The sequence below is a fragment of the Achroia grisella genome, unplaced genomic scaffold (assembly GCF_030625045.1).
Source record: "Achroia grisella isolate CSIRO2021 unplaced genomic scaffold, CSIRO_AGI_Agris_v1 utg4223, whole genome shotgun sequence".
Lineage (NCBI taxonomy): Eukaryota > Metazoa > Arthropoda > Insecta > Lepidoptera > Pyralidae > Achroia > Achroia grisella.
The window spans coordinates 544403-567799 of NW_026712852.1; the positions used below are offsets into that span (position 1 = coordinate 544403).

The 23397-nt window shown below is 31.6% G+C and overlaps 3 protein-coding genes across 3 annotated transcripts; 2 read left to right on the top strand and 1 right to left on the bottom strand.

Moving 5' to 3' along the window:
• Positions 1-311: 311 nt before the first annotated feature.
• On the top strand, positions 312-8248 carry LOC131844864 (nuclear pore complex protein Nup93-like). The gene is made up of 15 exons (XM_059193842.1): positions 312-665; positions 750-930; positions 1428-1730; positions 2459-2601; positions 2674-2907; positions 3353-3494; positions 4161-4329; positions 4450-4555; positions 4947-5032; positions 5141-5267; positions 5592-5757; positions 5931-6011; positions 6299-6535; positions 7066-7266; positions 8059-8248. Exons 1-15 carry the CDS (start codon positions 496-498, stop codon positions 8176-8178), a joined length of 2466 nt encoding a protein of 821 aa, XP_059049825.1. The 5' UTR covers positions 312-495; the 3' UTR covers positions 8179-8248.
• Positions 8249-8400: 152 nt separating this feature from the next.
• Positions 8401-10640, bottom strand: LOC131844865 (putative nuclease HARBI1). The gene is made up of 5 exons (XM_059193843.1): positions 10231-10640; positions 9878-10068; positions 9336-9468; positions 8924-9065; positions 8401-8831 (listed from the first exon to the last, which is right to left on the bottom strand). Exons 1-5 carry the CDS (start codon positions 10450-10452, stop codon positions 8449-8451), a joined length of 1071 nt encoding a protein of 356 aa, XP_059049826.1. The 5' UTR covers positions 10453-10640; the 3' UTR covers positions 8401-8448.
• A 111-nt stretch (positions 10641-10751) lies between these two features.
• LOC131844892 (protein FAN-like) lies at positions 10752-22167 on the top strand. The gene is made up of 13 exons (XM_059193878.1): positions 10752-10947; positions 11087-11693; positions 13178-13249; positions 13623-13825; positions 14532-14775; positions 15310-15432; positions 15663-15924; positions 16430-16850; positions 18200-18288; positions 18864-18996; positions 19691-19895; positions 21209-21353; positions 21898-22167. Exons 1-13 carry the CDS (start codon positions 10934-10936, stop codon positions 21996-21998), a joined length of 2619 nt encoding a protein of 872 aa, XP_059049861.1. The 5' UTR covers positions 10752-10933; the 3' UTR covers positions 21999-22167.
• The last annotated feature ends 1230 nt before the right edge of the window (positions 22168-23397 follow it).

Genomic DNA, 23397 nt, shown 5'->3' on the forward strand with positions numbered 1-23397 from the left:
AAAGTAAAGACCTTGTATCCCGCTCAGTACTTACGTAATACTTGAACAGCCCGTAATGTTGACCCTAGTCCTTATTGAAGCGAAAGGGATTGTTAATAAAGTGGACTGATGACCCGCCAGTTAGCAATGTACCATGTCAGTTTAATTTCCCTATAATGACTTTCTTAATTATAAGTTACTCTTTGATTATAAGTAGGTAGACAATGTTTAGAGAATTTCTTAATGTGCTTATGCTTACAACCGTCGAATTCAAATTGAAAACACAAGCTGTCAAAGTCAAAATAAAAAGTCATGAATCTGCCAAATTATTTTACATTTCTACTTTGTTTGATTTGTCTTTCGCCGATCTTAAATAAAAATTAATATTTTATTGAATTTAATACAGATTATGGTGTAAAGTCATATATATTATTTCAATTTCGGAGTCTCGTATTTATATAAAACCAAGTATAACAATTTACATTTGAAGTCATATCTGTTACTCCGCGAGTCAGCATGGCCGATGAAGATTTCAGCAAATTATTGCAGCAAGCCGAACAATTAACTACTGAAATCGAAGGCAATGAGGAGTTGCCAAGGGTCGAAAGATCTTTGGGACAAGTGTTAGAGGCATCACAGGAACTTTATTCCAGGGTTATTCAATCTGGCGCCAATGATATACAAGCGTATGTTTATTTCAATTCTGTGTAAATATATCACAATAACTGTAATCTATACGCTGTTTTGATTCTTTAATACGTTTATTTTAGGCATCTTTTATTTGGATCAAAAGGAATTGATCTACAACAAATATCACAGAAATTAGAGACACTCAGTTCGAAACGAACATTTGAGCCACTACAACCTATTGCTGATTCTGATATCGAGAGTTTTTTGAGAAATGAAAGGGAAAATGCTATTTTATCATTAATCGATGAAGTCAACAAAAATGTAAGTAATCTAATTTGATTTTAGAATACTGTACATTTATAAACAGAACTCATAAATTTAAGGTTAAGTTGCTGCAGACTATTAAATTACATTGTTAAGAAATTATAATATGTATGCATATGTATATATAAGAAACTAAAATAAATTATCATCTTGGTCATCCATTAGATGGTTTATTGTTGCCACTGCTTGGGTTATCCAGATTGATGACTCCAGTAAAATAATAGTGAGGAAACTAGAAATGAGAACTTATATCAAATACATCTTGCTAGGTAATTTAGTGGTAAATTTCCTTCTTAAATACAGAAAAACCTTCCTCCTTAAATGAACAGCAATGCAATTTTAATTAAATATAAAGTTAATATATGTAAATATATTCATAATGTTTTGTTGACACTGAATTACTGTATACTTTTTACAAAAATATGTTTTGATAACTATTTTGTTGTTATTGGCATAGTAACTAGGCATTAAGTACCTTCCTTTTTCTTTTTAAGTCACTACAAACAACTGAAGATCAAAAATGGGAACACATGCTCTCAGAATGGAACAGAGAAAAAATCAAACTTATGAATGCTATGATAGGTCCATCACAAAATTGGCTGGATCTAAAACGCACTCCAGAGCCACCAAGCATAGCGGATGCACCTAAGAAGTTTGGTCACTCAATGCTTGACAACATGGAGGCTGCATATGCAAGGCAAGTTCATCAATACAACAAACTTGTATTCCAAGGATCGAAGTCGAGGACAGCATTGCACCAGAAGTTTGCACAAGTTGCTGAAGAATTTAATGATCCTGTAAGTCCTTCAATATCTCTATTTAGTCTGTTTTAATCAATATCAAAATTAAGATGTGCCATCATTTACAAATTTCATTTCATATCTGTTAGAATAAATCTTATTATATATTCTTTATCATACTTTTAAATATGGTAGTAACTTAATTACATATGAAGTGAGTAAAAGAGTTATAGTACATATTGACTAAATAAATGTAATAAATCACATGATTGTCATTTATAAGTGTAAATATTAAGTGGTATGTTTTTAGTGCTTGGCTGTACAACTGTCACCCTACTCCATCTTATTTATTTATTTTTTCTTAAAGCTGACAGGAAGCAGTGGCTGAATCTTCCATTGTTTAAAGCTTACATTAAAGAGAGATTAAAACTTAATTTGTCTTGTATGAATGATGTACAATACAGTTTTTTTACAATTGCAATAATTAATTACATAAACTCCAGTTAAATTTTGGATAACATAAAATTTTAGTTAAATTGTAATGTAGAAAATTTAAAATATGCTTGATTCCTTTAAATTCAAATTCAAAGCCATTATTAATTGACACAAAATTATACAATCTAACATAATATTTAATTAAAAGTTTTAAATATAAAAGAAATATTAGTTATATATATGTTTTAAGTTACTTCTAATTCTAAGTCAACATGTCGTTTAGACACAAAGGATCTTCCAGCATTTTCCATTGCTTGTTTCCTAACATTGTTTAATTATATTTATTTTAGAAAGTTAAAGAAATGTGGGAAATCGTCAAAACAATGGCCAATATACCAGCTCTGGTAAGGGACGAAGATCCTCTCAAAGCAAGAGGTAATGAAACCATTCAACAGTGCCTTATTGCAAGAGGGAAAAACTACCTAGAGAAAAGGTAACATAGATTGTCTGTAGAGACTGGAGAAGCTGTTAAGCAATTTTTCTAATTTTTTTTTCATACAAACAGATATAAGCAATATATGAGTGATGTTGTGAAGTCTAACCCAGCTGCAGCCATGCGTGGAGGTGAACCAGGAACATATCCATTGGTGAAAGGCTTTGTGGGATTACGTCTCCAAGGCCATGGTGTCCAGGGCCTAACAGATGGAGTCATTGATGATCGCCCACTTTGGCCTATGGTATATTATTGTCTCCGAAGTGGAGATGCTAATGCTGCATTGCATTGCTTACGAAAAGCCGGGTAAGTAATATTAATATATATTGAGATTTATTATTAAAATGCAAAGTTACTTGGGAAATATAAAGGCCATATTTATGTATTTGAATTTTTATAAGGATCTAGCTTACGACGCATACATTGTGGTGCCATATAAATTAAAATCGTTATTAAAAAATAGGGGTTGATGGTAGAAGGGTGAAAATTCGGAGTTGTATGTATTTTTTAAAGCCACTTTATAAAAAAATAAATGTTAGGGGTGGATAATCTTTCTCACGTAGGGGTATGAAAAATAGATTATAACTGATTCTAAGACCTTCTGTATATCTAAAATATCATAAAATTGGTTCAGCTGTTTTGGAGGAGTATGGTAACTAACATTGTGGCACAAGAATTTTATATATAAAATAAAAATTGAAGTATATTTTAGACTTGAACTAGGTTAACTTTAAGTAATAATTAATTTCAGACGTGACCATGAGGAATTTATGGCTGCCCTAGAAGAACACATTAGAAACCCAGAGAAGTCACTAAGTGACAAATTACAAACAGCAATCAATTTCCAGTACAGAATTCAAGTGCGCAATTCTACAGATCCATATAAAAGAGCTGTAAGTATAGTTTCATTTATGTTGTAAATCTTTATTAATTATTAACATTTTAACTGCAAATGGTATACCTCATACTCAGTAACTTCACAGGTTTCATGGAAAATATCATTGTTTGTGTGAGGTGGTGGGTGGTACTAATACATATTTGTATAAACCACTGTGAAATACCGAAATAAATAATAGTAATAATTAAAAATAAATAATTAACGTCAAATTTTGTATTTGAAGTTTCAGAATACTTGTTTTTAAAAGTGTGATTTTCCACTGATAATGAGAATTTTATTCAATGATTAATATGTCACTAATGGTTCTTTGACTTATATAACATAAATGAGATTAATATCCTCTATACATAATTTCAAAACAGTAGATTTTAATTACAGTGATTCCATTTCACAGTCGCAACTGCAAACCATATAATATGTTTATAAAATCGGTACCCATCGATTTTAGTCCGTAATAATTGAGAATTGCAACGGCGTAATGCAATTAAGCTGAAGAGTACTCAACTAAATCAACAATTAAATAGTTTTCAATGTGTATAGAAAAATATAATATTTTAAATTCTTTTTAGTAATTGGTAAATAATTTAACTATGAAACTTTGGCTCACTGAAATTTAATTATACTGCTGTTCATAATATCAGTAATGATTTTGTTCTTCCAGGTATACTGTGTTATAGGTTGTTGTGACATAAGTGATGAGCATGCAGAGGTGGCGCGAACTGCAGATGATTATTTATGGCTTAAACTCTCCATCATAAAATCACGTACTACTAATGATACTGAGTTATTCTCGTACTCTGATTTACAAAAGCTAATTCTGGAAGAATATGGTATGTGTATAGTTCTATATTTTTTCTGTTCTTACAATGAACAGGTATTTCCATTTAATGCCAAGTATACTTAAAAAATACAATAAAATAATCCTTAACTTGTTTTCAACAATTCAACAGGAGAGACACATTATCACGCGTATGAAAAACCACTTGTATATTTCCAAGTGTTGGCCTTGACAGGCCAATTTGAACCTGCTATTGAGTTCCTGTCGCGAATACCAAGGTAAAATATGAATAACTATTACTTGTCAAATTTCAATATAGTTATAACAGTGGAAAAATATAAACAAAATAATTTCATCAACATATGACATTTTTACTTGCGTAATGTTAGCATTACACTTTAATTTATTTTGAATTTTATCTTTTAATAGGTTTGTTTCTTTGTTAATAACTACTATAGCCTAAGACATTTATTTATTTATTTAATAATGACATAAATGTGAAACTTGTTTAGTTGAAAATATATTGATATATATGTAGTGATTTATTTACAATTTTTAATAAAAAGATTAATACTTGGGTACATAATAAATATATGGAGTACAGATTTCGTTCAGTACAAATGTGCGATTCTTATGAGAGCGTATGTTTAATATATAAACATATTTCAGGTATCAAGTGCATGGTGTACATATGGCATTGGCATTACATGACGTTTACATGCTTGGGACGCCACGTAACGTCCAAGCACCATTGTGTAAGTAATGTAATCTTATTTACTTATTATTATACGTTTTAATAAAAATAAATTGCATATATTAAAAGGATTTCCATATTTATTCATCCCCATATTTTTTTATTACAGTGTCCGTAGATACAGACGACCCGACACCTCTTCGACGTCTAAATTTAGCGCGACTTTTGCTTCTTTATGTTAGAAAATTCGAACTCACGGATCCATCGGATGCTTTACACTATTATTTCTTTTTAAGGTATTTAATAGCATATTAATATTATTTACTTAATTTTAATTGTTACATATTTTTAAGTTATAGGTATAATGTGCCAAAAGTATGGTTGTACTCATGAAATAACTTCTAAAATGATTATTTCTTCGTTCTTACGTTTATATCTTCACAAGTTATGTGCATTCCCTTTTAAAACAATAATAAAATTTGGAAATAATTTGTATCAATTCTCATAATAATGTAGATCAATTCTCAATTATTTTATTAAGTTCGTTTATACATTAGAATTATGATGAAAAGTACGACTTTCATGATATCTGATATTGTAATATATTCTTATATTTCCAGGAATCTCAAAGATCCTAGCGGAAAGAATTTATTCATGTGCTGCAGTACAGATCTTGCACTCGAAAGTCGGGATTACGACATTCTTTTCGGTAGAATGGACGCTGTCACTGGTTTGCGAAGTCCCGGTCTACTAGATCAATTTAACAATCCCCATATTGATAGTAAGGTAAACACTTTTATTAACTTTTTCGACTAGTAAAAGTTATTAATTACAAATACTAAATTGGGTATCAAGACATAAAAACGTTATTTACCATAACGATTATATAAATAACACATTTTTATTTCATTGTTTCTACAGGAAATGTAATTATGATTAATATAAAGTTCTTTTTCTAGGTGATAGCTCTTAATGTAGCGGAACAACTAGTTAATAAAGGACTTTTTGAAGATGCCATAACGATGTATGATATTGCCGAGGTAAGTTTGTGAATTCTCTAACAGTACTATGTTTACCTACTACGCCTTATAAAGCGGTGCATTGATAATAAATTTTATTTTTATTTTTATATTTATGGTACTATTCATGAATATGCCAATGCTTGAAGGCGTCCACTATATTTTAGTAAGTATGTGAAATAAAATAGGGAATGAAATTTTGTATGGGATTTGGTCATTTGTCATTTATTCCACGCGGACGAAGTCCCAGCGACATCACAGCTTGTTACAATATATACCAAGTAAGCCATTCAAATTTGTGTTTTCAGAAACTGGAGAAGGTGCTAGAGTTGTTCTGCGTGCTGCTCGCGCAGGTGGTGAACAGCGGCGGAGGCGAAGGTGGTTTGCGGCGGCGGCTGGCGCTGCTGGCCGAGCACGTGTCACGACGGCTGCGCTCCGCCGACGACCCGCTGCCGGCCGCACTCGTCGACGCTTACACCAAGCTGTGCAAGCTGATGACATTCTTTGATCAGTTCCACAGTGAGAACTACGACGGCGCGCTTGAAGTGAGTTCTTTAAAGATTTAAAAAACGAAGGAATTAGGAATAGTATGCAATAGGAAAGTTTTACAGTCAATGTGTAGTATATCTATATATTACATGTTATTGGTTATATGTTGTTTTTTTTTTAATTACAAAGATTTATTATTATTTTGGTAATTCATTCATTCTTTTCTTTCTGGAACAAAGTATAAGAAATGAAATTGTAAATTTATTTTTGCAAAAGTAGTATTTATTACAAGGCTGAGTAGTTAGATAATAAGATAGAATACTAACAGTATTTATGCGCCAATAGTGCTATCGGATAAATTGTTATAATGTTCTAAGAAAACACACATCATAAAATTTGGAATGGTATTCATCCAGAATTAATTTTAATAAATATTTATTATACTGGCTTAGCTTTAATTCAAAACTGTGTCTACTACTTAAATATTTATCTGGTTATCATAACACACTCAAATTGAAATAAACTGTTTCTAAATGCTTGTATATATATGTAATAAAGATTTTTTTATGAATATATCTCTTTACAGACACTCCGCGAATGTGATTTAGTGCCTTTGAGTACAAGTGAACTGGATGCGCGTGTATCTGCGGCTAGAAATGCTCGTGGTGAGCTGCTTCGCAGTTTGCCTGCTGTACTCCGCGCCCTGTGTACTATATTGCTGGCGCAGAGACAAAAGTTGCGTGCGGCCGCACAAGCACAACCCCTGGCAATTCAGACTAATAACAAAGTATGTTTTAGCTCAATACTATTATTTTGCGGCCAATTTTCATATATATTACGCCGTAATATATGTTATGTGTAACAATGAGAGTAGAACGAGCAATCCGCAACGAAACAAACGAAACTAAATAAGTATTTGCTTAGAGTAGTTGAAATGAAAATATATAATTATTTTACATTTATTGCATGCTCATCATTGTTTGCATACTTTAAAAAAATTTGTTTTCATGCTATATACAATGTTACAAATTTACGGAATCACAGCTGGAATATATTCTTTACTCTCTTAACTTACTACTTACTAATATTATAAACGCCAAGTTTATAAGTATGGATGGGTGGATAGATGTTTGTTACTCTTTCACAAGAAAACTACGGAACGGGTTTTGATGAAATTTTACAGGCTATAATTAAAAATGAAATGTAAATTGAGCTAAATATTATTATAAATGTCAAGTTAGTTTGGTGACCTGTATATTTTTTCATTTTGATAACGTGAGTCCGGGCTTGTTATCTTATTAATATTATAAATGCTGAAGTTTGTAAGTGTGAATAGATGGACGGATGTTTCTCTTTCACGTAAAAACTACTGAATGGATTTTAATGAAGCTTTACAATAATATAGGTTATATATCAGAATACCACAGCCTATAAATTTCACATGGTGAAACTGCGGACACAGCTAGTGATAATCTAATTACAAAAGCTAGACATTCTCGTGTGTTATACTTCAATGTTTATATTCGAGATATCCATTCTTCTCCACTGATACTATATTATTTTCATTGGTCTCTTACAGCAAGTGGAATGGCTTCGTGAACAAGCAGAGGTCCTGAATACGTTTGCTGGTAGCATAGCTTACAGAATGCCCGGTGATACTTATAGTCAGTTAGCACAAATGCAAATACTGATGCATTAAAATATTGCCCCCATTAATATAATCTACAATCACTTCTTACTAAGAAATATATGAAAAATTTTACTAATATTTGTTTTTACTGTAAACACCTTAAGAATAACCATTTATGCTATATATAAATTTTAATCTAGAATTAGGTATTTCATAAACTTGGGTGAAGTCATGGAACTGGCGCTGCATGAATTGGAGGCCATAAAATTAAAAGCTTGCTGTTAATCATTAAATTATAATTTATTTTTATTTAATCTTTATTCAGTCTTATATTCTTAATTATACAGTGTAATAAATACGTTCAGCAAGCTGCCTCCTCACTTCTATACCTATATACAGGTCATCCATATTGTCATCAATTATTTCTGTTATTTCATTCACTGTTAGCATTGGTATGTATGGGTCAGGATCAGGTATTCCAGCTTTTATACAAAGATTATGGAGAACTGCACATGCATTGATTATCTTAGCAGCTCTATGTGGAGTATAATGTAATGGTCGTTTGTAGAGACATTGCCATCGCCCTTTGAGCTTGCTGATACATCTGTCTATGCATGCTTTAGTGCGACCATGAAAATGATTATATTGAGATTCAGGTGTTCCTTGGGGTGCATGTAATATTGGAGTCATGAGCCAAGCACGCTGTGGATATTTGTTATCAGCTGTAAAAAAAGATAAAAACACACTTTTAATAAAACAATTTAATATTCTATATCCATATATTTATTTCATATTATTAGATAATTTTACTGACCTAATATCCATCCAGTTTCACCTTGTCTGCTCATATTTTCTATATATGATCTTATATTCATTTTATTCCATATATATGTATTAGAGGCAGCACCGCCAAATCTACAGCATACTGCTATTATTGTTGTATCTGCATCACATACCTGCGAAGACAATGCTATTTAGTATCTAATCTATAATATATAAATATTCTTTTTGATTTCTTAATTTTTTTATTATTATTTTTACTTCATTTTATATAGGCATTATAAGTTGCTTTATTTATTGTCATCATTTGTTTACCATCAGAATGGTATTAGACGGCAATCTACAAATATATCCATGTACAGGTAGTCATAGACATTAGTAAGTTTGATAGCAATCTAATTTTTTACATAAATAATACATATCAATATAGTTGGAATCATGCTTACAATTTGTGCATGTATTGAGTATTGTCCTTTTCTGTCATAAAATGCTTCTTCATCTTCCCTTGGAGACACAATCTCAACATAAGTTCCATCCAAACATCCAATTGTTTCAGGAAAATGGTATTTTCTATAGAAGCTAAAATAGATTTATGACAATAATACATAATTCAGGTTTAATAATATCCATAACCATGAAAAACTTGTTTCAGAATATTAGAATTTCTTCTAATAAATACATAATAGGTAACATGTATACATATTTTTATAAATGAATATAAATATGAATTACTCTCATTGCTAACTCATGAATAGTTGAAATAATTTTTGTATTGTGACTCTATGTTCTGAAAATAAAATCTCAACTCTTGAAATAGATAAGTTTGTATAATTCATTTCTCAAGGGATATATAGTATATGGATATAAGCATAGAGTATCTGTATAATTAATTTAAAAGTAATATTGTCTAACAGGACATTTGATTATTATAAGTATTTAAATTTCATTTAGACCCATATAGACTGTAACAAAATTAATAAATGCTTACCCTTCTTTGACCTGTTCTCTTTGCATCACAGTGCTGGGAAAGACAACCCATTGGTCAAGTACCATATTAAGGCTCTCAATGATAATTTTAATTATTCTACTGACTGACTTTTGTGAGATATTTATGTGAAAATCTTTCCCAATTAATTTCTGGTGGGAACCACTCACCAGAAATGATAATGTAACTAGTACCTGAAAAAATTATGTAATATTTAACAACATATATAAGAATATTTGGAATAATAGTGCTGTATGATAAGTTCATGTATATTTGTTTATTTACATATTATAATATATATTATACCTGCATGAATAGAATATAATTTGAAATTGCATTTTAATATGCATTCATACCTTCAGAGGAAATGGTATTCCATTTGAACGTTGAGTTTTAGGAACTACTGGTTCTAATATCCTTAAAATTTGATGATACACTGCTTTGTTTACTCCACAGTTTTTCAGTAAGTATGCATCAGGCAAATTTATACAATCTAAGGTATCTCTGAGTGTTTGTCGTGCTATACGTTCTTTATATGCACTGCCACGGAGCATTTTAATCTTCAGAAGTGCATTCATTTTTATTTGTATACAAATTTTCGGTAGCTAAACTACATAATAACTTAACATAAAATAAAATGTGTTGGACACTTAGGATACAACAAAGAGAAAAGTAAATATACCAAAAGGAAATTAAAGGAATACAATATCAAAAAGCATGTACTTAATCTTTCATGTAAACAAAAGTCGAATAAAACAAACAAGAAATTTTGTCAATCGTTTTGACGTCTCCAACATGTCATTTCGTAAAGTTACGTACCCGTCATTTTGACGTATTGAAGGTTATTTTATTGCTATATTCTCAAAAGTCAACTCAAGCACAGTCAAAGAAAATATAGGAACAAAACAAATCGTATGTCCATGTTTGAAAGTGAGCTGTGTTATAAAATATTTAGATATTTATATTTTTTAAATGTAGTTATAGGTACTTTAAGTTTGAATTGGAGTGAATTAAAATACCCGTAGATCCTATAAAGCGCCGAAATACAGCACTTTAATAATGGATAAATCGAGGTAGGCTTTTCCTTAAACTTGTTATTATTTTACCTAGATTAAATTCGAAGTCATAACAAACGAGGTATAAACCAACAATTCTAAAATGTTCAGTGACATAGTATAAACACTTTAAAACCTTTTATATATTTGTTTTCAGGTTTTCTTTGTTATTGTTAGAGCCCGGTGAAATATATTTTGAAGATTTTTCATGCACTATGAGTGACGAAGAATCGGTGAAAGTCGGTAACGCGAGGCAAGGCCGACTAAAGCTTTGTTCTAAATCTCTTGTGTTTGAACCCAGAGAGTGGGTTTATCCACTCGTGAAGCTGCAATTCAAGGACTGTGACACTCTGTCGGTTGTCAAGCTGTCTCATGATGTACCAAAGACTGCGATTAAAATTAAAATTAAACAATTTGCTGAAATGCTCGAGGAAAATGTGTTGGCGCCATATAAATTTATTTATGAGAGTAGAGACTTTTTTATATTCTTCCATTTTGCTTCAGCTGAAGAGTGTTTGTCTCAAATGGAACAATTGCAGAGAGCATCAACATTGCATGCACCTGAACATAATAGTATGGTAGCAACAATTTTGCACTCTCGGTACATGAGAATGGTGTTTGACCCAGTGATGATGGATGATTTCACTGAAGAGATAATATGTGAACTGCAGGCTGAGAAAATATCACCGCTTGTGAGGCATCAGGGAAAGCTTGCACTTACACCAACCACTATTTACTTCCAACCCTTCAGTAATGTTGAGAGTGTAAGTACTTACCCCATTTGTTTTTGTGGAAATACTTAAATGTAATGACTTAATTGTTTATTAGTTTATAAATATGACCACATTGGTGTTTTGTTTCTCATAATTCTTAACATATTACATTTCATTTTTTATTTCTTTATTTGTCATGATCATTATATTTCTTGCTTTCCCTCCAATTCAGGTGACTTTCAAGAGATTGTTAATATAGAAGGAGAAGAAAGTTACTTAAATGAATTTATGGAGATTAAGAATTTTATATGAGTGAAAATTGTTAATAAAGTACATGAAGGGGTGTTACTGTTTTAGGCATTTTTAGGGAAGATTAACAGAAACAGAATTGTTTATACTGCCCCTCATAGCCTACAACACATATTTGGCAATATAACAATCTGACAAATGTAGAAATAATTTGCATGTTTTATAATTTAACTCGCTCTGCCAACAAGTTCAAAATACTCGACAATTTTAAATAATTGTATAGTTTAGTGATATTACAGGTTAATGTTGCATTGTGTAAATCACAATTATTACCTACTGGTGTGTATACCTACGTTTTTATACAAGGCCATCCATGGTACAATTTAATTGTTATTTTCATATATGTAAATAAAATATTTGCGCAACTCATAAAGCTTTATTTTAAAGATTTGTAGGTAATTTGCTCCAGATAAGTTACACTGTTTATAAACTCATGGTGACACATCCACTCAAAAATTAAAGTAGGTATATGATATCTATTATCTAAACAAATATGATGAGAATATGGGTATTTCAGTTTTTGTTATTAATGGATAAATAAAAAAAAAGATTAACTAACTTTCAATAAAATGTCATCACATTCTTTCAGAAAGGTATATTAAGTTGTCTGTAAGAGATTGCTTTAAGCAATAAGGCCGCCTTTTGTTTGCATATCCTTTTTTTTTTTATTTCCTTTTTGTAATTATTTGTTTCTTTTATGCACAATAAAGAGTTTTATTATTATTATTATTAACATATTACATCATTTAATAATTTTATTCCTTACAATTATTGTATAGGTATATCAATTAAATGTAACCCAAGATATCAGAAATTTCTATATTAATTAATATTAAATATGTATACATATATATATAATATACATATAGAAAATGCACCATGGTGTTAATTCTGCCAAATGTACTATTTTACCTTTTATAAAAAATGTGTCTTGTTTAAAATACTATAAACACATTACAGTATGTTATATTAGGTGTGATCAATATTATTATTCTATCAAAACCTAGATAAAATAAAAGATTACAACCTTATTTCTATATCAACTGTAATTAATTATACTTACAATCTATGTATATATAAGAAATAAAATTAACTAATACTTTTTCAGTTTAAAGTGGTTTATGTATAAAATGTTTTTAACACTCTGGCCTTATGTTTATACTTCTAGAGTCTATCTAATTCTTGTTGGAAAATATTATGTTTGGAATGACCTCATCTATTTTCAGAGTCCTGTTCTAAAATTGAAACTAAGTCACTTAAGAAGACTATATAAGCGAAGATTTTTGCTAAGGCAAGTTGTATGTATCAGTGTTTTATGTAATTTTCTGCTGTTAGCTCTTTATTTATATATATATATCTACTATTATATATTGAGGAGATAAGTAACAAATAATAATCTTTAAATATATATTGTTGAAGTAATCATTTGATTCTTTGTTGTAAATTCTATGCTTACAAAAATTTTAATTTACGCTTTTAGATGGTGTCAGTATTTTCATATGTATTTATATAAAGTGTATTTTATTGTCACAAATTGAAATTTAATTGTTTTATTATTGCATTCTTACTACATTTCATTATTACAATGGCTTAGAAAAAAATAAATTTTAGATTAATTTAATTTTCAAGTAATTATTCCAAGTTATGTATACAGTTTGAATGAAATTTCAGGGTCTTGAAATATATAGCGCTGAAGAGAGTGCCGTACCTCATATATATTTGACATTCCAATCAGATAGAGACAGAGATAGGATATATAAAATATTGGAAGAGTCACCATACGTTAATTTAGAAAGGGTACATGCAGAAGAAATGACCTTACAATGGCAAAACGGCATCGTTTCGAACTATGACTATCTAATGTATTTAAACTGGTAAGTAGAAACAATTTAATTTATGTTAAATACTATTTATTATAAAAATAGTTTATTATAAAAGGTACAAACTTTATTTATTATACATATGTAATGTTATATAAAGAGAAAGTGGATTTTGTTATAAGGAAAGAAAACACCCGAACTTCTGATTTCGAAAACACTCACTGTTTGAAAGCTACATTATTCTACAGTAACATGTAATAAAAATAATTACGCAGTATGATACACAGCGCCATGTAGTTTCAAGCTAAACAGAGCTTATGTTATGGGTACACAACACGATCTCGGTACATCCTATGGAAATAAACTCATTTATCTAGCAATACATAGATAATATACACAAAAAACACCCACCCTAATATTTTTTTAAATAAAAATACAAGCATTGCGAGGATTTGAACCCGCGATCATTGGAAATAAGGCGGTGTGCTAAACTTTTGGATTAGCCAGGCATATATATAATACTAGCTGTTTCCTGCTACATACTTTCTGCTTTTTGTGGATAAACGATAATCCATGTCCATATCCTCATGACAAGATCTATATTCATGTTACATTTAGCCGTTTACTTCTGAAAAGGTAATAAACAGAGATACACATATACATACACTTTCATTTATTATATTAGTATGGATGTTGATATCAGTCTTTATTATTAAAAGTTAATAAGATACATGCCTAATTATAATGACTGTTTCCAAAGCCTTGCAGATAGAAGTAAAAATGATCTCACTCAATATCCCGTGTTCCCGTGGGTCGTTGCGGACTATACATCAGAAATATTAGACCTAAACAAAGCGGATACGTTCAGAGATATATCCAAACCGATGGGGGCGTTGAACCCGGACCGTCTTGAAAAGTTAAAGGAGCGGTTCGACGAAATGAATGACCCTAAATTTTTATATGGATCACATTACTCTGCACCTGGCCTTGTTTTGTTTTATTTAGTAAGTATCGAGTTATTAACATTTATAGAAAACACCACCTTACATTTAATTTTAAATTACATAATCTGATTATTGAGAGAAAAGATACGTTCATCCTCCTGGTGCAATCTATCTTCACATCGGAGTTCATTCAGATTCATTAATACGTTTTAATTTGAAAAGAATTAATTTCCTCTGCATTATGTACCTACCTATTTACAACAAAAGTACTTTGTCACAATTACAGTGTCATTAATGACTCAAAATAAATATTACGAACAAATTGTTATTGTGGCAAGTTACAATAGTGTTTATATGTTATGTCTCATGACCTTATGTTACCGACTACTAGCAGTGGCCATGTGTTTTCTGTCTAGTTTCCGTTTAATTCAATAATTATGATCTATATTTTTACATTATTTAAATATTTTATTACTTATAGGGTATAGCATTCTGACCCAAAATCATAATGATTTCATTAGTTTTATCATCATTAATTAAAAAAATATAGGTATATTTAAAATATAAGTACATATCATTTGTATATATTTACAGGTTCGAAAATATCCACAATACATGTTATGCTTACAAAACGGTAGATTTGATCACCCAGACAGAATGTTTAACTCAGTCAAAGATGTATATAATAATTGTTTACGGAATATGTCGGACTTTAAGGTAATATGTTTAGTATATTTGGTTGTTAATAAAAAATATTATTATTCCAATTTTAAATAAGGTATAAGAAACACTTCTTTATTTTGTAACTGGCCTTTATACCACAGAAGTATTTTTAAAAAAATGTACACAATTATTAAAAAATGTTACGCTATAATTGAAGTTTCGCTACCAGCTCTCTACTATATTTATGAATCAGACTGTATTGTAATTTAAAATATATTTTGTAGGAATTGGTTCCCGAGTTTTACGATACAGATGCCAAAGGAGATTTCTTAGTAAATATATACGAGATAGACTTTGGTGAGCGGCATGACGGTAGTAAAGTGAACAACGTCGCCCTTCCGCCGTGGGCTAGTTCTCCTGAGGATTTCGTGGTCAAACTTAGGGATGCTTTGGAATCTGATTATGTTTCGAAACATTTGCATTTATGGATAGATCTCATTTTTGGATATAAACAGAGAGGAGAAGAGGCTGTAAAGGCAAATAATGGTGAGTTAATTAAAAAGTTTAGTTCTGTAAAGTCCCTTATTTCCAAATTAAGGTTCTTCTGCTTTTCCTTAGCCCATGTCATTTAGGGTCGGTGTAATATGTTTTCCCTTCCATTAATCTGTTTGCAGTCATATCTTTATTCACATCTTTTAATATATAGCATAGTTATCTTTAATCCATTTCTTTTTCGATTATCCTCACTTTTTATAACCTTCCAAATCAAGAAAATGATTTTTAAAATTAATAAAACTAATAATTTATTTCAAAATGTTCATGTACTACGAAACAAACATGACTGATGCGTTTACTGTCATCTATGAGCAGTATAATAACACTATGGATATCAGAGAAGATACTGCGTTCTGAATGGATGGTAGAATAAAAAATAAAGATTTTTTATTCTAATATCATCAAATCTATTCAAAAGTTCTTATATTAAGTTTATTTGAATAAAGATTATTTCTATCCTATTCTATTAGTAAGAAGTGTTGTTTTATATTTCTAGTTTTTCATCACGTATGTTACGAGGGCGCCGTCGATCTAGAGCGTGTTTACGATATGAACGATAGGCACGCACTAGAAGTGCAAATAATGGAATTTGGACAAGTTCCAAAGCAACTTTTCACGAAACCGCACGTTAGAAAAATAAGTCATAGGGTGCCGCCGCCATTGTGCTGCGTCGAAAAAGATGCCGTCTCATATGAAATGGAATGCGTGGATGTCATCCGGCTGCACAAAGAAGCGGTAACGTGCGCCGTACGTCACGGGACTAGAGTTATTTCTGTGGGTAAAGATGGCGCTCTCAAAGTGTACGATATGACGCAAAGAAAACAAATTAGAAGCGTCATTTTAAGCAACACACCGCTAAGCTCGTGCGTAATGGTCGATGACAACACGGTGGCAGTTGGTTCCTGGGATAACGAAATGTAAGATAACAATTTGGACAGAAATATATCATATTCATAGGTAGAGAACCTTATCCGTGGGTTAATTTTTACCGCTTAATTTAAATTGCAATTTAATAGAGAAGTGACAAATTTCGTCAAGTTTAAAATTAAATGTTATACTCAAAAACTACTGATGTTTTTCAATGCTAGTAGAATAGAATAGAATAGAATAGAATAGAAAATCATTTATTCAAATAAACTTACATTGAAGCACTTTTGAATAGTCATTACATTTTTTAATCTACCGCTCGTTCGGAAAGCTGTCTCATCACAAGAAGAACGAGCAAGAAACTTGCGTGTTGCTCTTTTAAATAATTTTATTATTACTTTACATTTTTAAGTTTAAGTGTGTGAATACAAACCACCAATTAGCACTAATTCAATTAAATACTCAAATAGAAAAAATATTGAATATATAACCAACTGGTTAAACAATTAATAAGAGGAAATCAGTCATAGTGATTAGAGCAGACCAGTCCCTACAAGCAGCACCCGTTCACGAGTATGACGGATGAGCCAGCCATCACTGCGCTCGACCATATTTTAGGGAGCCCAATGACCCGGCCCACCACGCCGCCACAAGTCTGGACATTTTAGTGAGCTTACAACTACAACAACTACAACTTACAATTGCCATCTGATAGTTATAGTATTCACATTTCACATAAGAATGCATGCGGCAATCAATACAAAAACCGCTACGCTTTCATATTTCTAAAATCAATCAATTAAATCAAGAAAGCAATGAGAAAATTAAATTATAACGTTGTATGCTAATAAACTAATTATTTACTTGATATGTTGTCGTCTATGAATTCGTCTATCCTGTAATAGGCTTTCTTACACAAAAATTGTTTAATATAAGATTTGAATTGCCTCTCTGTCAGATTTAGTGCAGATTCTGGCAGTTTATTATAAAATCTTACGCAATTACCATAGAATGAATTACTGACTTTGTGCAGGCGGCATTTAGGTAAAATTAGCTTGTTTTTTTTACATTACATTTTTTACTAATTAATTAGTAAAAAATGTAATGCTTTAATTGATCAAAAATATGTACCCACTGTACTATTGAACAATTGAGGGGTTTTGGAATTCAAAGTACTAAAATAAAGTATAAAATTACGCGATTTTACTGATACGGTATTATATATTTCGTAGAGAATAAAATGTTGAATTGCTTGTTCACGTCAATAACAGACTAAATTCCAATTTTCTTGAGAGTAAATTGCTATTTTACGCATATTGGAGTCTGTTTCCTGCATTTAGCCTCACATTGGCCTTTGTGGTGGAACTCATAGGTGATGAATTGATGACGTTGTTTGCAGATACTTGTATGACGTAGAGTACGGAAGAGTGGTGGAAAGCTTCCGTGCACATGACGATTCAGTCAGCTGTTTGTTATGGTTAGACAAAGGTACATACAATTATATCAAACAGCACATATTATAATGTAAGTTGTGATGCTTGAAAGTGATTTTTAAATCTCAATAAAGTGTCGATGTTGTGGTGAATGTAATACTTGACTTACCACATTTCGCTGGGTACATTTGATTTCAACGTGGTGAAGGCTTGTAAGCCTTCCGCTATGTCTCGGATTGATTCTTGGTTTGATATGGGCGTTTCCTACACGGGCAATCATTAAAAGAAAATTGTATCTGCCATATCTGAACTCACGACTCTTGGATTTAATTTTGGGTAGAGAAAATAGGTCATGACGCTGGTAATTACAGTACCCACAAACTACTGAATTTTGCTGTAAACAAACTTATGAATTTATTAAAATTTGAACGCATTCATAATTATTATATTTAAAAAAACGTACAAGACGCTAAAGCGATAAATTAAATGTTCTCTCTTTTAAATAAGTGATTGAAGCTCAAATACCAATGTAAAATTGTAGGCATTTCGTATTTGAAGCCATCTTTCGTAAATTTTATAAACCCATATAGTGAGATGGGAATTGTATACAAATTAGTGTATATATTTCAGAACGTCTGTTGATATCCGGCGGTTGTGACGGCGTAGTGCGCGTGTGGGGTCACGTGGGGCATGCAGGGCAGGCGCTCCGGGGGCTGCGCGTCGAGCTCGACCATGACGTCGATGTCACTGCCATCACCTACAGGTATTGTGGATCAATAATTATACTCATCTTTTATGGGACTATACATTACTGTGCGTGGTGTATCGGCACCACCGTGGCAGATTGCCGTCATCAGTGCATTAACCACAGAGATATTTTTTATTTATATTATTACGTATGTATTTATAATACTAGTAGTCTCAAATAAATAAATAAAATACACATATGTTGCGAACCTTGACGATTAATGAGTTACGTTTTGCCTCATGTATTACTAATTGCATCAACTTTATTTTACTATACTAATGTCGAACATACTAGTAAAGTATTTGTTACGCTATGATATTTCATATTAATTTTTCCGTGTAGGTACGTAGTATTTGGGATAAAGTACCTACTAGTTTTCTGAATCAAAAAATATCAGCCGGAGAAAGACGCGGGCAAAAACTAGTGTTACACACATACTCATATTTTAGCAGTAATATTCACAACCTAGTAAAGATGTATCCTGAATAGCATTTTTTGTCCAAGATGATGACTCAACGAGATTGATATAACGGGCACTACCGATGGGGAAGGTTTTATATGGGACCTAAGGACGCGGGAACTGGCGAAATTCTGTGACCACAAATTTCGCTAATTCCCGCGTCCTTAGGTCCCATACACGTACACATATTTTAAGAGTAATTTTCACCAACTCGTCTACATATACCTAATTATCATGTTTTTGTCCCAGACGACGCCGCAACGAGATCGATATAATAACGGGCACTAGCGATGGGGAAGTTTTCATATGGGACCTGAGGACGCGGGAGTTGGCGAAACTCTGTCTCCATACATCGGCTGTGAGCAGCGCGTGCCTGGTGCTGTCCGGCGACCGCGTCGTCACCGCCAGTGAGAACGGCGACATGAACGTCACCGACCTCAGTGTATCACATTCGGTAATTAATTATTTTATTATAGATTGAGCGGGTAATTATATATGGAGTGATGAATTGAACCAAATTTATATTTGTTTCATTTATTCTTTTAGAGTGGATAGATTTTCAGTAATTTCACCCTATTCCTGTTTTTTAGATTTTCACCCTCTTTCATGCACACACACAATTGTATCACTTCACCTCACAAACAGATTTATCCACATTTTTAATTACATATAAATGGTACAGTGAGGTTCCGGAGAGAGGAGATCTCTAGTACTGGTTTCGACCCAGTTCCAGTATTAATTTATTACGGTCAAATATTAATTTGACCCTAATAAATTAGTGCTAGTTGGTAGTTTGTATTCACAAATTTCGACTTAAAAATGTAAAGTTAAAATGATTATTTAAAAGAGTAACACGCAAGTTTTTTTCTCGTTCTTCTTGTGATAAGACAGCTTTCTGAATGAGCGGTAGATTAAAAGGATAACTGTGACTATTCAAAAGTGGTTAAATTAAGTTCATTTCAATAAAGGATTTTCTATTCTATTCTGTACTCAAGTATAACATTGTATATTATTACACTTAAGTAGGATATAAGGTAAACCACGTTTTTTGTCGGTAGTAAAGGGAAAAGTACACGAGTATAACGTAATCTTGTAAATTTGCATACAAAGAGCTTGGTTATTGATAAGATTGTTTTTACGTAGAACGTTTTTATATGCGTCCTTTGGACTTGAATTTATGAAACGTGACCAAATATTAGTATGAAATAATATGATGAATTGTTATAGGAAATAACCAAGGGGAGATGTTCTTGATTATTAGTTGGTTATTTTCTATGAACCATATGAGCTAGGTTGTACAATTCGTAACGGCATTTGTTAAATAGTTCATACATTACTGCACAATTTTAGAAATTAATATTCATATGAGGATTGTTAGTAACATTATTACATAATGGAAGCTCAGGATACAAAATATAATATACCATTGAAATAAAACTCTATACATATTTAAAGCACTATGCCAAATCGCCCGGACCACTTTCATTTGAGTGTTTAGCCCAGTAAAATTAATTAGTTTACTAGTTGTGCCCGCGGTTTCACCCGCGTTAAATTTCAATATAAAATATATCCTATGTGTTATTCTGATGCATAAGCTATATAAGCTGTAAAGTTTCATCAAAATCCGTTCAGTAATTTTTGCGTGAAAGAGTAACAAATATCCATACTTACAAACTTTCGCGTTTATAATATTATTAAGATTATTGGAACACTGATTTATTAGAGTCAAATTTTAAATACACAATAAGATTGGACTGTATGAATCAGGTGTACCAGAAGCACTTCCCCGAGGCGGTGTCGTCGCTGTGCTGGGATGGCAGCAGCGTGCTGTGGGTGGGCGGCGGCGGTGGCGCCCTGCTGCAGTGGAACCTCGTCACAGTCACCCAGCTCAATGAACTGAAGGCGCACGATGGTCTGATATCTACATTATATTTGATTTTGATGTACATTAATAGTATTAAAGAAGTATATTATATTTGATACTCAATTTTGACATGCGACTTCGGTATATATTAGTACTAGTTACTCAACCCGGCTTCGCACGGGTTTAGATGTATTATACATATAAACCTTCCTATTGAATCACTCTATCTATTAAAAAACCGGCTACAAAATCCGTTTCGTAGTTTTAAAGATTTAAGCATGCATAGGGACAGACAGTGACAGCGACTTTGTTTTATACTATGTAATAATGATAATGATTATTAAGAGTGTGCGATATTTGAGAGTTTACTAAGTACTATTTGTATTTGCGATGTTTGTCTGCGTAGATTTAGCTGAGTTAATTTTTCCGATTAGAAATTATCATTGTCAGGATATAAGGAAACTTGGCGATATGGACCTATACAGGATCTATGAATATGCAGTGGCTTAGGCGTCAAAAAGTTACAGTTAGACAATAAAGAGTTATATTTACAATACATAAGTATCGATAATAATTAAACTTTTTGTTTCAGATTCAATCAATAGTATCCACTTTCACGAAGAAACCAAAACGCTCATAACTGCCAGCAAAGATAAAACAATAAAAGTTTGGCAGCTGAAGCAAGTGTCCTGACGAAAGTGTTTGATAACTATTGCATTGACAGTATTATCGAAATATTTTATCGTACGACACGAACATTTAATTTATAAGAATTTAAAAAATGTGATATGTTATATAGTATACGATACATAATGACTGCATACAATTGTTCCAAAATAAGGACAATAAAATATTAAATATTTATCTTATTTTTATTATTCTTCTGTAAAAATCCCTAGATTTCCAACATTTAAATATTTAAAAGTTTAAGTTTTAAAATATTTAAACTTTTAAAAGTATGAAATTTTACAATGATTGTGAGAAAGTATTTTTTACGTAACTATGTAATATTATCTTATCTGTGGATAGAACTAAGATGACGCTGGCTTCCGTTTTAGGTCTATTAGTAATAGCTTAGTATAAAGGTAAATTAGTGCCATTTGAGAGTCAGAAACAACAAATCACAGCATCGTAATATAAACTAAATATGATAATGAAATTATTAAGTTCAGAAAATTTGCTCGGTATGCTACTAACAAAATAGCCTAACAGTTTGCACACATCTAATGGAACACAAAGAATATGTTCTCTTAACTATATTGAATTGTTGCAGAGTGAAATTGGCGAAAAAAAGCGGAATATATACGTCTTGGTCCTATGTAAATTCCGCCATGAATAAAGATGATTTTTGTCCAAATATAGTATTGATTTACTGTTCAAATAAATTCTCTTTGCAATCGTTTCAATTTTTAGCAGCGTTGATTTCGTTTACCGCCATTAGTTGATTTTGACTCTTCTATTTTGTCGAACAAGATATTATTTAACGTACATAGGTACGCCTCATTTACATTTTCTATACATGGCATTACACCAATATGTAACAAATCCGAGAAAAGAGGCTTCTGTAATTGGTTCAGAAGGATATTTTCTCTGATTTGCCTGTTACTTAATCTGGTATCATCCATTTCAGTTATTACAACATAGATACTATAGCAGTTATGTTATCAGGTTTATTGTTTCCTCCTCTTGCGAAGTATCTTGTGTTGAATATTGCTTAATAAATTGCATAGTCATTGTGCACTGCTAATACATGTCTTGTAATACTTAGGTCGCAAAAAAATAAATACCTACTAATAGAGAGTATAAGTGAGTTTGATCGTTATCTCTTGGCACTTCAATGGTTCAATCAATCGTTAGGTTAGTATAAGTAATATAGTACCTATAAGGGTATTTAGTTGTTAGGGTAGTGTTGACTGTTTGGCGTCCAAATCGCGACTCAATCAGTCTTCGAACAGTCAACACTAGGCTTCCAGGATATATTTGATCTCTATTCAATGCCTGATGATGCCTTGTTCAGAGGCGAAACACGTCGCAATATGGTTTTAGATTCATTAGAGGTCAGAATTTGATGATCAATAATGAAGGACGTAAT